This window comes from Leuciscus leuciscus (genome assembly GCF_965113295.1).
Source record: "Leuciscus leuciscus genome assembly, chromosome: 19".
Taxonomy (NCBI): domain Eukaryota; kingdom Metazoa; phylum Chordata; class Actinopteri; order Cypriniformes; family Leuciscidae; genus Leuciscus; species Leuciscus leuciscus.
The window spans coordinates 33,264,826-33,281,738 of record NC_138743.1 but is presented as its reverse complement, the minus strand read 5'-3'; the positions used below and the strand labels follow the sequence as shown (position 1 = coordinate 33,281,738).

At 38.2% G+C, this 16,913-nt stretch overlaps 2 protein-coding genes and 1 long non-coding RNA gene across 3 annotated transcripts in view; 2 read left to right on the top strand and 1 right to left on the bottom strand.

Moving 5' to 3' along the window:
* The window catches only part of adgb (androglobin), a 46,296-nt gene extending 39,801 nt beyond the window's left edge, over positions 1 to 6,495 (top strand). The window contains exons 30-35 of the mRNA XM_082147828.1: positions 3,600 to 3,757; positions 4,458 to 4,613; positions 4,703 to 4,781; positions 4,882 to 4,963; positions 5,566 to 5,749; positions 5,905 to 6,495. Of these exons, the coding sequence (XP_082003954.1) occupies positions 3,600 to 3,757; positions 4,458 to 4,613; positions 4,703 to 4,781; positions 4,882 to 4,963; positions 5,566 to 5,749; positions 5,905 to 6,093 (848 nt within the window). The 3' untranslated portion in view covers positions 6,094 to 6,495. The remainder of the gene's footprint in view (positions 1 to 3,599; positions 3,758 to 4,457; positions 4,614 to 4,702; positions 4,782 to 4,881; positions 4,964 to 5,565; positions 5,750 to 5,904) is intronic.
* Positions 1 to 16,913, bottom strand: part of LOC309482595 — a 475,034-nt gene that overhangs the window by 235,415 nt on the left and 222,706 nt on the right. The gene's annotated exons all lie outside the window — the stretch shown is intronic.
* Positions 15,858 to 16,695, top strand: LOC309482969 (zona pellucida sperm-binding protein 1-like). Its single transcript, XM_082148559.1, has 3 exons — positions 15,858 to 15,935; positions 16,014 to 16,171; positions 16,248 to 16,695. Exons 1-3 carry the CDS (start codon positions 15,871 to 15,873, stop codon positions 16,442 to 16,444), a joined length of 420 nt encoding a protein of 139 aa, XP_082004685.1. The 5' UTR covers positions 15,858 to 15,870; the 3' UTR covers positions 16,445 to 16,695.

Genomic DNA, 16,913 nt, shown 5'->3' with positions numbered 1-16,913 from the left:
GAAAAGTTGGTGAACTTGAGGGGTTTGTCTCTGTTCTGGTTGAAGGTTTTTTCTCTCTCTCCATGAGCACATGGCTGAGCACATGCAGATTGTGGCCTGCCAGCCCTGGGCCGGAGAGGCCACGCAGGCAACCAAGGAGTGAGGAAGTCGGAAGAGTTGATCGTTGCCCATTCAGTGATGGTAAAGTTGCAGTTTTCTTCTGAGTTGGATTGAAGAAAATACAGTCTGACTCTGTTGGGAAAGTGAATGCATAGCAGGCTGTGGTCACGGTCCCCACAGACATCAACCAGAAGAAGCCGCAGTAGAGGCCAGGAGAAAAGAGAGTCACTGTGAATTTGTCTCTAATAAAGCCTGAGAAAAGTCCCACCTCTTTGGGGTTGCTTGACCAATGAGAAAGGTGGAATTTCCCCTGTTGGCGATTTATGGATCTTTTGTTTCAGGCGTGCTCATTTGCATGTGCAGCTGGATTGGTTGCTGATGAAGAAACTATGAAAGATTCTTGTTATGCAGCTATCAACATATCATATACACGATCATTTCGATCTTCAAAGTACCAATTTATAGAGACCAAACATGGTATAGGTGAGGTTACATTTTCCATTGAGTCTATTGTAAAATACACAGTATCAAAAAAAAAAATAGTTTTAAAAGGTATTACGCAAGACAGTAAATCTTTCACAAAATGTTCTGGATTGCATGTTCATCTATTGATCAGTTCGTTGATAAATGAATGCAGGAAAGTCTGTTTAAGGTCTGTAGGTCATTCCTATGGCCTAGGTCTCTTTTGCGGGGGATGTTTCATTCCTTAGAGTGGGCTTTGAAGCTTATTTGTTAAATGTAATAAATAGTTATTTGTCTGATTGTCTCAGTCGTTACATATGTCACCCCTCCTGAGCATTCCAATACGTAAATATATTCATAACAGCATGTGCCGCCTGGATTGAAGAAAGTGAACAGCAAGTGAACCATTCAAAATGCTAAGCAAGCACTGCTTTGTTAATGGTTTGTATATCTGCAGTCCTAGTTTTGGTTTTCCTATTTGAACATCTAATATAGACTATTGATACCTGCTGATATAGAGTTATTTCTTTACACGCAGAACACATATGCTAGTTGACAGTCGCATGTAGTCTTTGTGGTGTGTTCAAGCACAGCTTTTTGGCCCAGATGCAGCTGACACGAGGTGACAAACACAATCGACTTTCGTCCGGCAAGTTCTTTGATGTCGGCTTGGTGTGTCACAGCCTTTAGACTTGTAACTGCGACCCACTGAATAATGCAGTATATTGGACAGATATACTGTGCTTCATTGATGAAATAAAATGATCTTAAATTATATATATAATTTGTTTTTTTTAATTATATATATATTTATATTTATTATTATTATTATTATTATTATATATTTTTTTTCAGTTATTACAGCAAATTGCACCATCTGCCGATGATAATAGAAACGTGACGCTTTATAAAAATGCATCATGAAATAATACCAAATTACCATTAAGATTCAGCTCGAGCTAATCTCTGTTTGTCAAAAAACACAGTATCCTGTATTGGTGTGCTTTGGCAGTGAAATGTGCTTAAATGCGCCATTTCTGGTTGATTCATCCCTGATGATTCAGTCTGGATCCACTAATTTCAGAAAACAACTGCTTGCTGACGTTTGTGAGGTTCATGCCATCAAATCTCTGTTGTTTGAGGGTGTTTGTATCAGCTAAACAAGATTCTAAATTCTTCCGGCTACTGTCTTCTAATAGTAGAAAATAGTCATTTTATTCTATTTAGTTTTGATTAGTATTGTAGTGCACATTTAATGTAATTTCTTTTTTGTTGGTTTTGTGCAAACTCCTGGTTTTATTTTTAATGAAAAAGGTTTTCACTGTTTGTTTTATTTTTTAATAAACCTTGTCCTGGACTCATCTGGCTGTATTTGATTTAAATCTCTGTTCATGTTTTCTCATTCAATCTGAGGTGTACTGAATAGGCTGACTCTCGTCCCACCTGTGCAGCTTTGATTAACCGAGAGCTGGCCGTGAAAATATAATGGAAGCCTACTAAATTCATCTGCTTGTGGTAAATAGGGAAATGCGATTTGCTCTGCCCTTGGTTGGATGACATAAGGTCATTTGCTGTTGGTCAGCGCATGGATGGGCTGCAAACAACCTTGATTTTACTGAGGGAAAAATGAATAAACAAGAAGCTCATAGAAATGGAAATGGGAAGGATTGAGATGGAGAAAGAGGAGTCTATTGGATTTGCATGTTTTGTGAAGAGGTAGTGGAAATAAACTAGTTTGCATGATTGCCTGGCTCCAATAATAACATTAAGATTCTTTTGTCCTCCTGATCCCTTGATATTAAATGTATTCCTTGTTTTTGCCTTTTTTTTTGTGCATCCAAAATTGAGCTGAATCTACAGTAGGAGGTTAAATGTCTCTGATTGGGCTTTTATCAGTGATGTGAGTGTGTGTAGATCAGCACGTGCACTGTACTTTCACGAGCGTGTGCGTCACACTCCACACATGCCTCTCATTTCGTTTTCTGATAAGCATGTGTAAATGGGTCAATGGGAAGTCAAATGAAGTTGGCTCTTGCCCTCTGGTGACCTGGGAAGTATTTCTGGAGGAAAAAGAATTGAATTAACCCAGTTGAGTGGCTCTCAGTGGAGCCGAGCCACCCTGAACAGTTACCACACACACCAGTCAATAAATGCACATGGGAACCAGGCCCAGTGCACTGAACTCAGCCTCATATGGAAGACTTAAAGTATGGCTGCCCTTTAGGTTCCCGGCTGGAATGACCTCTGTGCTTGCTTTCACTGTTCTCAGTGTCACAGACAGTGCAGAATTTTATTGTTTTCACATATCCTGTAATCAATTAATTATATAGTGTGTGTGTGTATATAATCATTTAATTTATTACATTTATATAGCGCTTTTCTAGGTACTCAAAGCACTTTACATAGAAAGGGGGAATCTCCTCAGCCACCACCAATATGAATTAGACGAGCAATAGACAATCCATACTCTCTGTTTTATTGGTTCAGTGATGACATTATTATGACTTTCGGAGAGTGAGTTCAGTCAGTAGTGACATGTCATATGGTAAAACTGCTGTCAGCAGAGCACGGCATGACATCAGATTAAATTAGGGTTCTGTGATGGTGTCCTTATGGATACTGTTGGTGCCCTAAGTAAACTGTCCAGTAGGATGTACCCTTACACCTAGAATAACAGAAGAAAGGAAAGACATTTAGAGTACAGTTTTTAAATGGAGCAATACTGCCATCTAGTAGGATCATTTCTAAAAAGCTTCAAGAGGCTTTGTATTAAACACTATAATTTAGAGGTTTTTAAAGGATTATTTCTGTGTGAATAAATTCAGATTTTTATGAATAATTACTGTTTTCAAAATGCCACAGACAGATTGGACAAATTGTTGTGGAAATGGCTTGCATATAGTTGTTTTCTGCACATATAGCTATATTGTTATATATAACAAATTAGACACCTTACATTTCAATTTTATTTCAGACCTCAGTATTTGTGACATTTTGGATCACCTTGTCTGTTTAATCTCTCTATTTTACATGGGCAGTGTTTGGGGATATGTTGGATGGCACATCCACGCCCGTGGGTACGGACCAACAAAACAAAGAAGGCCAGAAAAATGCTCTCAAATCAACCCCCAAGTCCAAGGAACGTGAAAAGGACAAAGACAAACTAACATCTAAGTCAAGCTCCATTATGGACCATGTCAGTACAGTTTGTGCGCCTGTGCATATATATTTCAATGTCAGTATCAAGTCCCACCAAATATTTAAATCATTCGCCCCCATATTCTCTTGCAGAAAGAGATTGTCTCATGAATATTGTTCGATGTGCTACACAAAAGTGCAAATTTCTCTCCCACAAGTTTTTTTTTGTTTTTTTTGTGGTAATATACCATGTTTGAATTTATACATCTGAGGTCTTTAAGGTTAAGCTTTTATACAGTGCATTTTTGCCAGTGTATCCTTGTAAGAAAGAGACATACTTTATATTTGCACATTTTAATAGGATGAGTTATAAGCATTCAAAAGCTTGGATATATATTTTTTAATATACTTTTATTCAGCAAGGATGCATTAAAATGATTAATTTCTTGAGCAGCAAATCAGCATATTAGACTGATTTCTGAATGATCATGTTACTGAAGACTTCTGAAAATTCTGCTTTGCCATCACAGGAATAAATTACTTATTAAATATATGAAAATAGAAAACATTTATTTAATATACATGTATTTTTACTTGTAATAATATTATATATTACAGTTTTACTGTATTTTGATCAAATAAATGTAGCCTTGTTGAGTTTAAGATACTTTTTTTCAAAAACATAAAAAATAATCTTACTGACCCCAAACTTTTGAATGGTAGTGTAAATGTACCAACTTGTGTGTTTGTGTGTGCAGAGTTTGGATGCGAGTAAGCCCCACTGGATCCTGCGTGTGGTGAGTGACCACAGTGAGGCAGAAAGTATAGAAGTAAAGAAAGACACTGAGAGACTGGAGGAGATCAGAGCCATGAAACTGGCCTGGGAAGCAGCGGAGCCCGGCAGAGCAGCAAAGGTACTGCAAAACTGAAAAGGTGCTAGAAGTAAATCAGCTCTGTCTGCTCAAACAATTCCACATGTGTAAATGATTGGTTTGTTTTGAAGGCTCATCAGACCCGACTGCGCTATCTCAAAGAGCTGCAAGAACATGCAGAGAGGAAAGAACCTTTCACAGCTGAGACAGGTTACACACAAAGATACACATGCTCAGATTGTGTTTAATATAGTTGCATATGGGTTTAGTCCATGGCATAATATGTGCATGTGTGTATTTCAATGTTTAGAGACACAACCTCAGTCCCAACAGAGTGGAGAGTACACACAGAACGCTGACAAAAATTATATTGATTATACACCATTTATCAGGTACAAAACATACATTATATTATACTATAATTTATTTTAGATTATAGTTTAAAAGTTTGAGGTCAGTTAGATTTTTTTTTAAAGTACATGTTCATCAAGGCTGCATTTATTTGATGAAAAATTCAGTGAAAACAGTAATATTGTGAAATACCTGTTTTCTATTTTGATATATTTTAAATGTAATTTATTCCTGTGATGGCAAAGCTAACTTTTCAGCAGCCATTACCCCAGTTTTTAGTGTCACATGATCCTTCAGAAGTATTCTAATAGGCTGATTTGGTTTGGTGCTCTAGAAACATTTCTTATTATAGTTTGAAAACAGTTGTGCTGCTTTTAATATCTTTGTGTAAACCATGACACATTTTTTCCCCCCAGCATTCTGGAATGGAAAGTTAAAAAGAACGAGATGTTTTTGAAATAACAATACTGTAATTTTGTATTGATTTAATGCCTCCCTGCTGAATAAAAGTGTACTTTATTTAAAAAGAAAAAAAAAGTATGATTTATTTTAAAAGAAAAAAAATCACTGACCCCAAATTTTTTAATGGTAGTGTATAAGTTGTTCTCTTTCTCTCATTGTTTCACTCTCTTTTTGTTTAAAGGAAGTCTTTCCCGCAGCCTCGTCTAAAGGATAAAGAGGTGGAGGAGGAGCAGAGGAGGGAACGCTCTGAGAAGTTCCAAAGTTTCCGCCTGATCTGGGACAATATTCTGGAACAGCGTAAACAGGAAAAAATTGCACGTAAGGAAATGATGAAAAGACAGCTGGAGACTTACGTTGGCTTTCAGGTTTGTGTGTTAACACTATAAATGCAGATTTACACCACACTAAACAAATGTTTTTTTTAATGTATCTGTACCTTAGTACTTTAGTCATGTCATTAAAAAAAACATTATGGTGCTAATATAGTTGCAAGGGAAAACATTTTGAGTTCTTGTTATAGGACACAATGGATGCATATCGGCAAAAGATGCTGCAGGCTCGTGAGGCATTCCGATCTCGCATCCTCGAGGGACAGTCACATAAGAAAATGGAGGAGCCACCTATTGAAACAGTCGAACAGGTCGAGCTAGAGAAAAACCCTACTGTGGTCCAGTCAAGTGGACTGAAAAGTGGGGGCAAAAGGAAGTGATATGATTGACCACAACTTCACAGCAATAAAATAGTCAGTCAATCAGTCAGTCAGTTTAATATTACTCTTCTTTTTATCAAAAATATTACATTGTCTGTCCTTTTTTGATAATATATCAATAGAAAGATTCCTTTGTAGCAAGTGAATCCAGTTTGTAAGATTAGCATGCAGAGTCACCTCTCTCTGTCAGGTTATTTTACTCTGTGATTCTTTATTTAAATGGTTACTGTCAGGATTGATTTGAGTAGCTCTGAAGGATAGCCTGTCTCATAGTGGCTGATTCTGCTTCCCAGAAGACATGGCAAATGTAGTTTTGGAAAATTATAGTTCCAACATTCTTGCTTATTGCTGAATGACAATGACAATGTAATGTGATTAAACAAAATAAATACTGTAAATAAACTCTTGATGAATCTTCCCAAAAAAGTAATTACTTTTAGTATAGGAATAGCTGTGATAAATTATTTATTTTAGTGCTATTTTACCAGCGTATTTGAGGATCTGAAGATAATATTAAACGCCCATAGCGCTTTTTACAATACAGATTGTATCAAAGCAGCTTCACATTGATAACATGAAAATAATACAACAAAGTTTGTTTCTAGAAGAAAATTGCATCATCGTCCACCCTAATATAAGGCAGATCAATAATATTATATACAGTCTGTATATGACATCCATTTCATGTTTTACCATAGCTGTGTCCCAATTCAGAGGCTGCATACTTCGAAGTCCGCGAAGGTTGGGCCGAGCGTTGTTAAATGGGACGATCTAGCCTATGGAGGTTTTCTCTTATCGCCAACTGTGACAGCTGCCGTTGATGAGGGACAGTAACATGTACTGGACTTTATATTAAACTGCCTGAAAACAAAACTTGGTAACTTCACCTTGGTCCATTTATGTACATAATAAAGTGTATAAACAATATAAAATCGCATGTTAGCGGTTATACTTTTGTATCAATTAGATATTCAAGGAAGTTGAAACCCAATACTTACATTTAAATGTGTAATCCGGCAATTTCTCAAAAAAATATTGATGTCATCATGCTCAATGAATTCTGGGGTAGGCTAGGCCGCGAAGGATGCATCTGTTGTATCCTTCATTTCCCGGGAAACAAAGGACGCATTAAGAGACCACATTTAAAGGAGCCTTTGGGACAACCTGTGACGCACCGGCCTTTGAAGGATGCAGCTTATGTGTCTGTGATTTAAGATGTGTGTTAAGGACCCCATGAAATGGCTTGATGAGCACATTTCTCTTTTCTGTGTTGACATTTTCTATTAGAGCAGGGCATATTGAGAATCCCTTTTTAATAGCCAATAGGCTTTAGTTGAACCACCATTTGCAACTTGCTAGTCAGTTTCAGGTGGTATTAGGGAACATTCTCAATGTAATGAACATTTGATTTGACAAAATTGCGTATTGCAGGATGAGACATCAATATTTTCGCACCATTTTCCAGGAATATGAAGCATATAAAAACATGACAAAACATCAATTTTGATTTAATGGGGTCCTTAATTTGGTTAATCTTTATCAACATGTATAAATTGATGCCATTGATGCATTAGTTTCCACTTCATACTGATGTGTGAGACGTTCTGAATCAGAAAGAGCGAGTGCCCTTAGTTGTTGGTAGGACTGCAGTATTTTCTGTTTTTGTAGGGGTTTTGAGAGGTCTGCTCCAGGAGATATTATTCCAATCCAGTTGACGTTATAGCATTACTCACAGCCACTCGTAAGATGTCTCTGCTCATAAGGATAATTGAGGTTAAATCTTTCTCTCTGTTCTGTTGTTCTCTCATCCCTAAAACAAACACAGACATAAACTCGAGTTGGGGTGTTTTTCTCTCTGTCTGTAAAGCATAACATCTGCAGTAATGTAGGGTCAGGGAGATGTGTTTGTTTGTTCCCTGTTCTCCTCTGTCTGGAATCTGTTCTCTTTCAGCTATACCAACCAAGGAAGCTAATCCACTAAGCCACAGACAGAATTTACACATGCAGTTACAAAACATGACTTTTTTTTCTTGCATCACAGTCCAGTCAGCTCCACATAAGGTATGATGAAGTACTTGGGCAAATGCACCAAATGCAAGTGCCACACACCACAATAAAATAATCATTATTAGCCAGACGTGACCTATTTTGGCTGATGGCACTGTGGAGATTAGACCGAGGACTCAAATATGAATTGTAGTGTCGTACCACCATAATGTCTTTGTCTTCACATACGATCAAAAGAACTGAACAAGGGCAACAGTGATTGACATTTTACTGGTTTTTGTGTCATGTTGGGCTCAGTGAAGGTAAGAGAATTATGGCTTTAAATCATAGTCACCATGAAATCAAAATCAATGTTTTTTATAGAATACTGCAGTGTTTGTTATGAATGATTTAACCGTGTACATTATTATTATTTAAATTTGTGTGCCCATGTAATCTTTATTCAAAATAGCTTCCCCTTATGGAATGCCAAAGCTGCCAATATTAAAAATAAATAAATACATAAATAAATATACAAATAAATGTAAAAAAGAAAAAATATATATATATATATATAAATAAATATACATAGAAAAGCAAAAAAACGAAAATAAATAATTATTTATACATTTATTTCCTTATTTATGTATATATTTATTTTTTTCCATATTTATTTATTTATTCTTTTATTTATTTATACATTTATTCATTTATAAATTTATTTATTTATACATTTATTTATTTTTACATTTATTTATTTATACATTTATGTATTTCTACATTTATTTATTTCTTCATTTATTTCCTCCTACATTTCTTCCTGCATAGGGTAATGAGGAGGGTGTGGTTTACCTCAGACATAGCAATCGAGCTCAGAGTAAGCGAAGGCGAAGGGTTGAGGCCACAGTGACACCCTGTGGCGAAATACAATAAGTATAGCTCACTGATATTGATGCGGTCTGTGACTGCGAGGTATATAAATTCTAAATCTTACTGTGTGACATGGATAGGCTACTCTTTATTCCGGACATGGCCGTAGAACATCGTTTGTCTGGATTTGTAAAATGTCCTGGCCTGGGCTAACAAACATGAAACAGGGACTCTGAAACGGAAGCGCTTGATATTTTCCATTTTTCGGTCAGAACTCACGGAAAGGAAGCAGGGCACAATAGGCTACAGCAGAGGTGGGCAAACTACGGCCCGCGGGCCACATACTGTTGGGCTGTTTAATCCGGCCCGTCGAGTGTTTAAAAAATTGTCTGAAGATCGCATTCATTTTGCCTCTTTCTTGCAATACTTTGCGTTTTATATATATTGCGTTGCAAATATTTGACAATCGGAATATCAGATATTTCATGCCATAGCTAACAAATGTAAAAAAGGAAAAATGACATAAAAGCAGATCATCATTCATTCAGCGCTGTTGTGGCTGCGGTGTGTCACGTAACAAGCTAGACGCGTCACCATGGAAACCAAACAGACAGCAACTTAAGCGCATAGATTTGGTGCACATTAATGTTTTTTTCTTTTTTTTGAAAACTCACAGAGAAAAAAATGTTTGGTAACCGCTTGCACACATGTTTAGTTTTTCCTTTGATTTGTCTGCTATTTATTTTTGCTACTCTGGATTTGTGGATGTATCCTCCTTTATCGCCCGGCGTTCTAACGTTACGCTCATCCCCTGTCTGCCATGTAAGTTACAGAACCCGGTTTTCTTCATTAAATGTTCTGATCTGCCTTTGCTTTTTATGTTTTATTTTATTATACTTAAAATAAATTTGTATAATCGTTTATTTCGTTTTTTTTTTTTCCACAAATGTATGTCTTTTGGAAGTGCAAATTGATTGCCATGCAGTTTTAATAAAGTTGAATTAACGTAACCTTCTGTCATTTTTACTCTTCTAAGTGTACACTTAGGTGTTTTGTTTCTAATTTACGGTTAGGCCCATTAAATAATAATAAGGATAAACAATATTTAAAAAGTATAGGCTATAATTATCAAACATCTGACTAATTAAAAATTAACCTCAAAACATAACATGCTAAATGGGGGATATCTAGCATAAAAAAAATGTATTGTCAGAATGTCGCTTACTCTGAGCTCGATTGCTATGTCTGAGGTAAACCACACCCTCCTCATTACCCTACGGTGGAAGAAATGTAGGAAGAAATAAATGAAGAAATAAATAAATGTAGAAATACATAAATGTATAAATAAATAAATGTAAAAATAAATAAATGTATAAATAAATAAATGTATAAATGAATAAATGTATAAATAAATAAAAGAATAAATAAATAAATATGGAAAAAAATAAATATATACATAAATAAGGAAATAAATGTATAAATAATTATTTATTTTCGTTTTTTTGCTTTTCTATGTATATTTATTTATATATATATTTATTTATTTTTTCTTTTTTACATTTATTTGTATATTTATTTATGTATTTATTTATTTTTAATATTGGCAGCGTTGGCATTCCATATCCCCTACCTAGTACAACAACGTCTTTTCCGATGAAGTGTTTACTGGCGTGAGGGTGGGACATCCTGTAACTTACATGAGATCACAGCAATAGAAAACCATAATGATCCAATCAATTCCCGATAGACAAAATCAAGTCCCACCCCACTTTCTATCTTGTTCAAAAAGCATTTCAGATGTAATGTCACAATAGACAAGAAAAGACTGTCTCAAATTTCATGCTGACATTAATCCTGAGAGATACAAATAGACGGGGTTGAAAGATTTTTATTTTATTTTTTAATTAAGACAATGAAATGAAATAATAACTTTCTACTAAAGGATAATTGCACTAAGCCCTGATAGTTTACACCAGTAATATTTATGTGTGTGGTGCACAGACCCCCCTAAGCAGTAATATGACACCTAGATATTCAGGTGAACCTATACCAATATTAATTCATGAGATAAATCCCTGCTGTTTATGTAATGAGAAAATGATTGTGTGCTGACAGAAATAAGACCGAAACCCTATCTGGAACCGTGCATCATCAGGGCACATGATATGATGGGACTTTCTGTTCAGACTCTGATAACACACTCTGAATGACGGCACTTAATTGGGAAGGTTTCATTACTGCATTAGTAATGGCCCAAAGCAGCATTTTGCTCTTGTAATTTTGAAAGGGTGTTTGCACTTTTAACCCTGCCTGGGATATGAAACCGTGCTCCGATTTCGAAGCAGGTTAGAACCGCATTTTTGATAGATATACTGTATAGTGAATTCAGATGATTAATTCAGATTTTGCCATTGAGAGAATAGACGTAGAGTTAGCACTGAATGGCCAGTTGTTTAGCAACAAACAACCAATCATAAACTGAACAGCGTTTGCCTTATTAAATATTCAGGCGCTTAAACCAGTTCAGCGAAAGCTTTGCCCAGTAACGTTAGCCATTTCTAAATATTTAATTGGTCATGTCAATCACAGTGCTGATTGCCTACAGGGGGGCAGGGTTTCATAAAATATTGAAGCTTGCCCGGCGATATTTTTTTTTCCCAGGATGGTAGGGGAAGACTCATGAATATTCATTAGGGAAGTCATCCCCGATTGGTCTGATGACCTAAACCCTAACCCCACCCCTAAACCTAACCGTCACTAGGGGTCTGATGACCTACCCCTAACCCCGTCCCTAAACCTACCGGTCACTGGGGTTAAGACCAATCAGGGATGACTTCCCTAATGAATATTCATGAGTCTTCCCCTACCATCCTGGGAAAAAAATTATCGCTCCCCAGGCACCGCCATTGATTAGCGGACCCTCACCTGCTGTTAGCATTCCATTGACTACCATTCATTTTGGCGTCACTTTGACAGCGAATAACTTTACATCTGAGGCGTTTAAAGACTCCATTTGTCCATTATTTATTTCTAAAGAAACACGAAAATATATAAAAGGCTCCATTACCTTGTATCTTACGTTATGGCCCCGTAGATGCAGTTTTTGTAAAAATAGGCTAACGATTGCGTCATAACCACGTGACTCTCTGTCGCACAGTAGAGAGATTACCGTATGGACAGGAGGAGAAGCTCGCGGGCAATCGGGGGGACGTGGAGGCAAAATTGACAAAGTAATTAATCAGAATACTTAGCAAAAGCTGCTCCTAGCTCATGAACACCTCCTACTCACGATCTCCGTCTCTGCAAGTTTCGGAAGGGAATGATTCAGATTTGTCTTGGCACAGCTACAGGCTGAATTCAGAATGGCAGAAATAGTACTAGCATACTATTCTGAATTCAGCTCAATGTGGTTTTATGTACGTTTAAAAGGTTTACGTTTACTGATACTTTTTCTTTTGTGCATTGAGATTCTTGACTCGAACTAAACAAGCCAAATCTGCCTAAGCCATCTAACGTTACTATTTGCTCAGTTCTAGTTGTTAACTTGGGGCCCCTGTTCATGTTTCACACATCAAATTAAGGTTTTTAGCTTCTGTTTGTTTGAGGCTTTACATATGACTTTATGGTTGGACTAGCATAACTGCATATATTGATGCCCAAACCCCTCTGAGGTCACTCGTTGGCTTTTTGTAATGCTTTTTTACAGTCACGCAAGTATGAATCATTTCTTGGGATAAAGGATTGGTTGATACTGAATTTATTTCAGGCTAGTCCCAGGAATGTAGACTGCTTTCATTTTAAGCATTAATCCCTTAACTGTTGTATCCCAACAAGGTAGCTGTCCAAGGCCTTGTTTACACCTGGTACTAAGAAGCATTTTTGTAAATCGGATCACAAGTGGACTGTGGTAAATGAAGGTGTAAAAAAAGGGACAAATTATTTAATAATTTTGAGCTTGTCTATTTTTGGCCACTTCCAGAGGTAGTCCAACACTTTCGACCAGATTGCTTTCATAGAGTAGATGCTCATGTGGTTGAATGTGTTTGAACAGCCACAAAACGGTGTACTCTACCGCCTACTGACCTAGTACGTAAACATTTTAAGAAGTGCGCTAGCAGGTGTGATTTAAACTTTCTTAAAATATACAGGCCTGTTGCCATGGGAAAACTATGATGTGTTTCAAAGAAAAAAAACCAATCCAGAATAGCTAAAACATCTAATATAAAAAAAGGCTGAATTCAGAATGGCAGAAATAGTACTAGCATACTATTCTGTTAATCGCGCCATTTTCGCCACAGTAAACAATGAATGGCTACTGTAGAACGCAAAAGCCGAATCCCGGACATTTTGGGCGATCTCGAAATCCCGGGCAGACTCGTCACGGAGACTCACGATAAAACAGCGTCTTTTAAGTTTTGAGTCAACTAGTAGCCTAGCCTAGTTGTTTAACTGCGCTCTCTTACCGGTAGGCGTGGCTTGGGAGTGGCCTCATAGGGCAGCGAAGCAAGTGCATTCTGGGAGTTGTTGTCTTTCATCCACATGAGCCAAAAATACATTTTCTGGCTTTTCTCAGTCTAGAAAGCTCCAAATTCAAAAATAATTTCACATTTCTACTACATAAATGACCCATTTTAAATACACATTCATCGTTCTACAGGTAAAGTATCCCTAAAAACTTTCTTAAAATATACAGGCCTGTTGCCATAAGAAAACTATGATGTGTTTCAAAGAAAAAAAACAATCCAGAATAGCTAAAACATCTAATATAAAAAAGGCTGAATTCAGAATGGCAGAAATAGTACTAGCATACTATTCTGAATTCAGCTCAATGTGGTTTTATGTACGTTTAAAAGGGAAAACTTGACTTTTAAGGTTACATTAATCCGGATACATCTGAAAATGGCGTTTTCCTTTATAAACGCTCTCTGTCCACACTACCGTTTTCGGACGTCTCAGTGTGGATGAGAAACTTTTGAAAAACGCCTGAAAACGCTAAATTCACCTTTACTGCGCATGCGTAAAACCCCACAAAAGATCACTGATATGATTCAGATGGAAAGATAAATAATGAAGTTATCGCGCAATTCTTCTGACAGGATCATCTTATTTAGTAAAATATCTCACCATTCACTGATGTGGTCCAGGTCGCACGCAGTCACCATATGTTTGGTCTAAAACGCAATGGCTCTCATGTATTGCCGCAGGACATCAAATGTGAGTAAATTCTGTCATCTTTGCATGACTGTGATATGAAGAGTGTGCAATGTAGAATATTTTTAGCAACAGTGTGAAAGTGAATAGCACATAACAGGCACAATACTGGTATAAACAATATGTGTCACATGACTAAATTTACGTCATCGTTTTTAAATACCACCGGTTTCACAGTCCACACTACAACGTGAAAATGGCAGAGACAAAAAATATACGTTTTCAAACAAAAACGTATTAGTGTGGACATGGCCTAAGAAACAATAGAATCACCAAGTTGCATAAACTCCCACTCGTGCAAGTCTGGAGAATCATGACTGTTAATGAAGAGGGAGGGATTATCATTAATTAGCCAAAGTCTGTAGAGTACAAAAAGACCAAAGGGCAGCACCTCAACAATGTGACTAGCTGTTGAACAATGGCAGGAAGTTGGGGTGCTGTTCAGTTTCTGGCACTTTGTGTTTGGTTCTGTGCGTTTAGTCATGCTGTTCCGAAGTGGAGTGATCTGCCCCTGAATCCTGATGCGCTGATGTTCCAGCAAACTGACCAGCGGTTTCAAAAGCCATTTCAACAGCAAGCTAGTCAACAGTTTCCTCAGCAGGTTCAACCACAAGCTAGTCAACAGTTTCCTCAGCAGGTTCAAAAGCCAGTTCAACAGCAAGCTAGTCAACAGTTTCCTCAGCAGGTTCAACAGCAAACTAGTCAATGGTTTCCTCAGAAGGTTCAAAAGCCAGTTCAACAGCAAGCTAGTCAACGGTTTTCTCAGAAGGTTCAAAAGCCAGTTCAACAGCAAGCTAGTCAACAGTTTCCTCAGCAGGTTCAACAGCAAGCTAGTCAATGGTTTCCTCCGAAGGTTCAAAAGCCAGTTCAACAGCAAGCTAGTCAACAGTTTCCTCAGCAGGTTCAACAGCAAGCTAGTCAATGGTTTCCTCCGAAGGTTCAAAAGCCAGTTCAACAGCAAGCTAGTCAACAGTTTCCTCAGCAGGTTCAACAGCAAGCTAGTCAATGGTTTCCTCAGAAGGTTCAAAAGCCAGTTCAACAGCAAGCTAGTCAACAGTTTCCTCAGCAGGTTCAACAGCAAGCTAGTCAACAGTTTCCTCAGTCAGTTCAACAGCAGGCTAGTCAACCGTTTCCTCAGTCAGTTCAACAGCAAGCTAGTCAACAGTTTCCTCAGCAGTTTCAGCCTAAGCAGCCAGTGGCACAGGCAGAGCCCCTTGACAAATGTACGGTAGCTGATTATGAGCAGATTCAATGTGGACCACCTGGTATCAGTGGTGCTGAGTGTGCTGCTATCAACTGCTGCTTTAATGGACAGCAGTGTTACTATGGGAAGGCAGGTAAGAGTGTAGAGTCAATGTAGAGGCATTCATGTTAAACTGATCCTCAGCAATAACCTGCTCTTGTAACTTGTTCCAGTGACTGTCCAGTGTATAAGAGATGGTCAGTTTGTGGTAGTGGTGGCTAGAGATGTTACGCTGCCTCGATTGAGCCTGGATTCAGTCCGTCTCCTGGGTGGAAGTGATCCAGCTTGCAGTCCTGTGGGATCCACACCTTTCTTTGCTATATACCAGTTCCCTGTCACTGCATGTGGCACAAGCATGATGGCGAGTAGCTGCTTGTGGTTTTGTTCTGCATGGCTTAGAATGGATTGGATGCTAACAATGTTACTATTTGCAGGAGGACAGTGGATATGTGGTGTATGAAAACAGAATGACCTCCTCATATGAAGTGGGTATTGGACCACTTGGTTCCATTACAAGGGACAGCCATTTTGAGTAAGTGATGTATGCTTTATCATAAATGTGAATCATTGACAAATGCAAATCCAAACAAGCTCACTGTTTGTTGTCCAGGCTTCTCTTCCAGTGTAGGTACTCTGGTACCTCTGTGGAAGCTCTGGTTGTGGAGGTCAACACCGTTCCTCCACCTCCACCAGTAGCTGCTCCTGGACCCCTCAGGGTGGAGCTTAGACTGGCAAATGGTCAATGTGTCACCAAAGGCTGTGCAGAAGGTAAGTGTCTGTCCCAAGTATGCCTAAAGCCTCTTTAAAACTCCAGTTTCTAGTTAAACGCTGTATTCTTCCTCAGGGGACGAGGCGTACACGTCCTACTACAGTGATGCTGATTATCCAGTTACAAAAGTCCTGCGGGAGCCTGTGTATGTTGAGGTGCACATTTTGGAGAGGACCGACCCCAACATTGTCCTGATGCTGGGACGTTGCTGGGCGACATCAACCCCCAGTCCACTCAGTCTACCCCAATGGGATCTTCTGGTTGATGGGTGAGTAAGGCCAGTCTTTATCCATCTAGTGTGCTGTAAGGCATTTCTGACTGCCTCTTTGCCTTTCAGATGCCCTTACCAGGATGATCGTTACCTGACCACATTGGTTCCAGTGGCTGGATCATCTGGTCTTCAGTTCCCGACCCACTACAAGCGCTTTGTTGTGAAGATGTTCACATTTGTAGATCCAGCATCACTGGCTCCTCTGCAGGAAACAGTATGCTCTGCAGCCTTACCTCAACCCTTAATATTAGTGCTTTTACAGTGAATTCTATGGCTTAACCCTTTCCCCCCCTCTGTTAGATCTTCATCCACTGTAGTACAGCGGTGTGCCATCCCTCCTCTGGCTCCTGTGCGCAAAGTTGCACTAGGAAAAGTGAGTGCTTGCTGTAAGTTGACTTCAGGAACTGAGAATTGTATTTAAATGCCCCTCATGCTTCTACCACTTCTTACAGGAAGAGACGTGCACGTCA

Coding starts and splice junctions, on each gene's coding strand:
- LOC309482969 (XM_082148559.1), top strand. CDS start 15,871: ATGACCTCCTCATATGAAGTGGGTATTGGACCACTTGGTTCCATTACA. Junction 15,936..16,013: donor ACAAGGGACAGCCATTTTGA/GTAAGTGATGTA, acceptor TTTGTTGTCCAG/GCTTCTCTTCCAGTGTAGGT. Junction 16,172..16,247: donor CACCAAAGGCTGTGCAGAAG/GTAAGTGTCTGT, acceptor ATTCTTCCTCAG/GGGACGAGGCGTACACGTCC.